The sequence below is a fragment of the Myotis brandtii genome, unplaced genomic scaffold (genome assembly GCF_000412655.1).
Source record: "Myotis brandtii unplaced genomic scaffold, ASM41265v1 scaffold178, whole genome shotgun sequence".
Taxonomy (NCBI): Eukaryota; Metazoa; Chordata; class Mammalia; order Chiroptera; family Vespertilionidae; genus Myotis; species Myotis brandtii.
The window spans coordinates 368,288-373,713 of NW_005356599.1; the positions used below are offsets into that span (position 1 = coordinate 368,288).

Consider the following 5,426-nt stretch of genomic DNA (forward strand, 5'->3'; position numbering starts at 1 on the left):
TCATGCCAGGGACTGAAGAGATGCCAGCTTCGGCTCTCCTGATTAATCTGTGTCCCTCCGGCTACAGTTGCAAGTATTTCCACCTTGGGAAGGGGGCTGTCTTCCCTCTTCTAGTCTTTTTTTTTTTTTTTAATATTTTATTGATTTTTTACAGAGAGGAAGGGAGAGGGACAGAGAGTTAGAAACATCGATGAGAGAGAAACATCGATCAGCTGCCTCCCACACACTGCCCACCGGGGATGCGCCCGCAACCAAGGCACATGCCCCCGACCGGAATCGAACCCGGGACCCTTGAGTCCGCAGGCTGACGCTCTATCCGCTGAGCCAAACCAGTCAGGGCCCTCTTCTAGTCTTTATGAGTCTCTGGTCTCCCACCCGCCCTCGGTGCCCACCTCCTCAGGAGTGCTTCTGAAGGCTTCCAAACAGTGACCACCCCCTGCCCCTCTAAGTAACGTTTACCTGCCCCGAAGATCTGGGGTGCTGGGAAGGAGTGGCCCTTTTTACGGTCAGAGAGTGGACCCTGAAAGCTGGCTTTGATCTGAATGGGAGGTCACTCATGCAAAGGCAGGGCTGAGGGGTGTACGTTGTGGAGGTGCTGTTTTCTGTGACAGTGGCCTGGGGAAGCCAAAGCCGGGTGCTGTACCCATGGCACCTGCTCCTGCCTGGGGTCCGGGGCGGCAGGGTCACGTGTTCTGTGAGGTGTGCGGAGGCTGAGGCTGATGCTGATCTTGTCATGGGGCGTGTGAGGGTGCTGGAGGGTACCCCCGAGGAGGGGGGGGGGCAACGCCAGGCCTGGGATGCCTTTCTGTGAAGCAGTGGTTCTCAACCTTCTGGCCCTTTAAATACAGTTCCTCATGTGGTGACCCAACCATAAAATTATGTTCGTTGCTACTTCATCACTGTAATGGTGCTACTGTGATGGATCGTCATGTCAATATCTGATATGCAGGATGGTCTTAGGCGACCCCTGTGAAAGGGTCGTTGGACCGCCAAAGGGGTCGCGACCCACAGGTTGAGAACCGCTGCTGTGAAGGATGGTGCGGCCCGAGCTCCTGTGAGAAGTGTAACACTACAGGAGCTGGCCCCTGGAGGGATGAGCGCAGCCGGAAGGTGTGATGCTGCCTTTGTGTGGTGACACGGTCTCTGAGTGAGAGGAAGGAGGGTGGGGTATGACTCCCTTGGGGGAATTCACCAGTGAGTGGTGGAACAGGACAGTGACATTCTCATGGCAATAATAATAATAATAATAATACTAAATGACAGCTATTGTTTATTGAGTGCTTGCCATCTGCCAGGCCTCACTTCACCTACGCAACCTCATTGAACCCACACAGCAGCCTGGAGAGGCAGAGGGAGGACTTACGGTCCCCATTTTGCAGACGAGGAGACTGAGACTGAGAGCAGCGAAACAGGGTGCCTGAGGGCCCCACACCAGGCACGGGACAGGGACAGGGAGGAGATGGGCCCTGGGAGGTCCCACCCGAGCGCCCTTAACCCTGGTGCCGTTGTCTTTGTGTTAAGGGATGTGAGGGATGCCGGGAGCAAGACCTGGCTGGTGTAAGCTACGTTTGGGGGGTGAGGTGTGCGTTTCTGTTTATATATGGGGGCGACAGAGGTGGGAACACAGCCAGAAGTACGGGGGCCATTCTATTGGCACCTTCAGAGCTATCATCTGTACTCAAGGGGGACGTTCCTTGTTACTGCCCCTCAGCCCGGGGTCATCTGCCGCTCCTAACTGGAGTTTCCAGCCACCTCTTCACCTAACGCCTCCTGTCCTCAGAGCTTCATCTCCCTGCCAACCGCCCCTGCCTGCCAGTCACGGTACCCGGAAGCCAGGTTAACAGCCACCATCTCCTCTGTCGGCCCCCAAGAACGGGGCAGGTGCCATGGGCAAGAACTCCGTCTGCCCCGTCTGCCCCAACCTGCTGTGACACCCCGGAAGAGTTCCCCAGCTCGCGGAGCCTGTCCTCGCCTGAAAATGAGGTTCCCTACGGTGTCTGCCCACACAATGGAGGCAGCCTCCCGAGTTCGAATCCTGGCTCTGCCTCTGATTAGCTGACTGACTTCGGGCAAGTTACTTAACCTCTCTGGGCCGCACTTTGCCGTCGGTAAGATGGATAACGTCATAGAATTGTAAGGATTCAATGATTTGGCCGGTACCAAATGTTTTCCATAATTGTTCTTGGCACGGCACACTGCAGACCTTCAATGCTAGCCATCATTGTAATTTATTATTATTATTATTATTATTATTAATGTTACATCCTAGATACTGGGAGAATTAAATGAATGAAATGCTGCATGTAAGGCATTAAGCAATTACACTGGTAGCTTTTATTATTATTATGGTTGTGGTCACTGTTATTTCCCCATTTGGCAGATGGTAGGAACACCAAGGCTCAGAAAAGGGATGTTGACCCAACACCCCACAGTCATGAAAGTGTCAGAAAGAGCCCTCACTTGCCCTGACTGGTTTGGCTCAGTGGATAGAGCGTCGGCCTGCGGACTCAAGGGTCCCAGGTTCGATTCCAGTCAAGGGCATGTACCTTGGTTGCAGGCACATCCCCAGTAGGGGGTGTGCAGGAGGCAGCTGATCGATGTTTCTCTCTCATCGATGTTTCTAACTCTCTATCCCTCTCCCTTCCTCTCTGTAAGAAATCAATAAAATATATATATATAAAAAAAGAAAGAGCCCTCACTTCTGAGATGAAAGTCTCAGACCCTTGCCCATCCCTGCCCCTGAGTGTGTCTCTAAATCGGCGGTTCTCAACCTGTGGGTCGAGACCCCTTTGGCGGTCGAACGACCCTTTCACAGGGGTCGCCTCAGACCATCCTGCATATCAGATATTGACATGACGATCCATAACAGTAGCAACATGACAGTGATGAAGTAGCAGCGAAAATAATTTTATGGTTGGGTCACAACATGAGGAACGGTATTTAAAGGGCCAGAAGGTTGAGGACCACTGCTCTAAATGGAGGCTTGCCCCTTTGCGTTTCCGGGCCTCAGTTTACCCGTGGGTCAATGGGAGGGGAGGAGGGGCGAGAGCCTGGAGGAGCAGTCCCTCAGGGCTCATCCTAGTTTCCCTGCTGCCGAGAGTAAGCACAGGAGCCCTGGAACCTGGCACCGGGGTGGACCGATCCCAGCTCCACCACCGATGAGCTGTGTGACTGGGCCGTGGCTTCATTTCTCTGAGCCTCAGTTCTATTCATCTGAAAAGGCAGCCCAAATCATCTCCCTGGAGGGATTTATTGGGAAATTAATCCATATCTCAGAGTCTGACTCAGAGTAGGGTGCCAAGGGCTCGGGCCTGACCACCTTTGGCAGGAAGGTGGTGCTGCTCTGAGTGCACTGCTTTGGAGCATCTCAGCCCCTTTAAGAGAAGAATGGGATTCCCCCTCCCCATCAGCGGGGGCGGGGCTGGACTGCCTGCCAGGCCGGGCTCTGGGGCCACCTGGGTCCCTGACCCTCTCGGTGGCGACTGGGAATGGCAATGGGACAGGAAGGAGGGAAGGAAGTCGGAGGGGCCGTATTCATGTGTGTGTTGGGGGTGGGGGAGCAGGAAGAAGGACAGGAAACTCACTCCCAACCCCTCCCCCAACTTCCCTTTCCTCCAATTTCTGCTGGACACCCTCAGAGGCGGCCAGGGGGTCCCAGATTCCTGTCCCACCTGGACAGGGGTGGGGGGAGCACTGGGATAGAAGGAAGAGACTCAACTGTGTTAGTCTGGGGGGGGGGGAGGAGGCGGGAGGTCCCCACCCGACCCACTCCAGTGCCCGGCAGCCTGGCAGCGGGGAAGGTGCACCCTGCCTGAGGCCATCCCGCTCCCATCCCCAGGAAAAGGCCGGAGGAAGCAAGAGATTTTGGCCAAGGTGACCGCCAGGAGGGGCCTGTCTGCTCTGGGGTCTCCCCTCTTCCGGGGCTAATGGGCTGGGCTCGGAGGACCCCCCCGACTAATTGCCTGCTCCTGAGACACACACCTAGCGCCCCCAGCGTGTCTTTTATTCCCCTGTACACATCCCTCTTCAGGTCACACACAGGGACGGCCCCTCTTCTGTGGTGTCACACACACACTCCCTTGACAACCACACGCAATCATCCCCACCTCCCCGGTGTCACACACTCAACCATCACACACACACACACACACACACACCTCTCCCCTTGTTACAACTATACACACTCGGGCTGTCACACACGCACCCTTCCCTGTTCATACCCCTTGGATGTCATAGGCACATGTTCCCTGTTCCCGGTTCACCCCCGGAGCCCCAACCTCTCCCCCGTCATACACCCACCTCCGCTGGTGGCACACACCCCCTCTGATGTCATTGTTGCACACCTCCATGTGTCACACCCAGCCACAGCCTCTCTGGAGTCACACCCACACCATTTTCTGGTCACATACCCTCACCGGCTTCTCCCGGTCCCACCCCACCCCAGACACGCCTGTGTCACATACTGAACTGCCTCCCCCTGATCCGCACAGCCTCTCACGGCTCACACCCAGAGCCAGCCCCTTCAGCGTCCCCCACACACCCGCTGGCATGTCACACACACCCTCACTCCTCTACCGCTGCCACTTTTGGGGTGACATGCACACACTTTTCCTTGTTACACATACCAGGGTCTCAAACATGGATCCCAGCCCCTCTGGTCTGCCCTCTCTCTTACACAGACACACACACACACACACACCCTCTTTCCTGCCGTATCCATGATCCCTAATGCCACACATTCAGGCCTTACAGGGCCCACACGCACACACGAATACACACGAACACACACACACACACACCTGTCCCAGCCACACATTCTCCCACCTAGCTCTACACACCCACCCTTTCCTCCATCTCACCAACACACCCACCCGCTGGTGCCCACACACAATTGCGCCCGTGGCCCGCACATGCCTCCCTCCAGGACATCCCTGCTCAGGACATCCCCAGGGAGGAGACTGGAAAGCTCCGAGTCCACAGGCCTCCTCTCCTCCTTCCCCTCCCCCCGCCAGGACGCGCCAGCCGGGAACACCCCTGCCCCAAAGGGTCACATCACACACCCCTCAAGGACACGGACACCGGCTCGGAGGGACCCACGCCCCCATCCTTTGCGCCCCCCCAAGGACACTTACCACCCCCTCCCCCCCCAACTCCTCTGGTCGCAGACAAAGCTCCCAGCCCCGGGCCGCGGCCAGAAGGGGAGGGGGGTCCGGACTCTCCCCAACTCCCCGCTCGGCTCCGGGTCTAGGGAGGGGCGCCTTTCCCCTCCCTAGAGCCCTTGCACCTGCCAACTGGGGAGAGAGGAGGATGGAGAAAGGCGAGGCCCCCTGCCCGCTCCCCCACCCCGAGCGCAGCCCCCTCTCACCTCCCGTGTTGCTGCGCTTGGTGCAGACCACCTCGGGGGGCGTTTCGAGGGGCCTCTTGCG

General features: G+C 57.1%; 1 protein-coding gene across 1 annotated transcript in view; it reads right to left on the reverse strand.

The window, feature by feature from the left end:
- The window catches only part of NOVA2 (neuro-oncological ventral antigen 2), a 45,010-nt gene that overhangs the window by 23,006 nt on the left and 16,578 nt on the right, over positions 1 to 5,426 (reverse strand). Inside the window, exon 4 of the mRNA XM_014537400.1 lies at positions 5,366 to 5,426. Coding sequence (XP_014392886.1) covers positions 5,366 to 5,426 — 61 coding nt within the window. The remainder of the gene's footprint in view (positions 1 to 5,365) is intronic.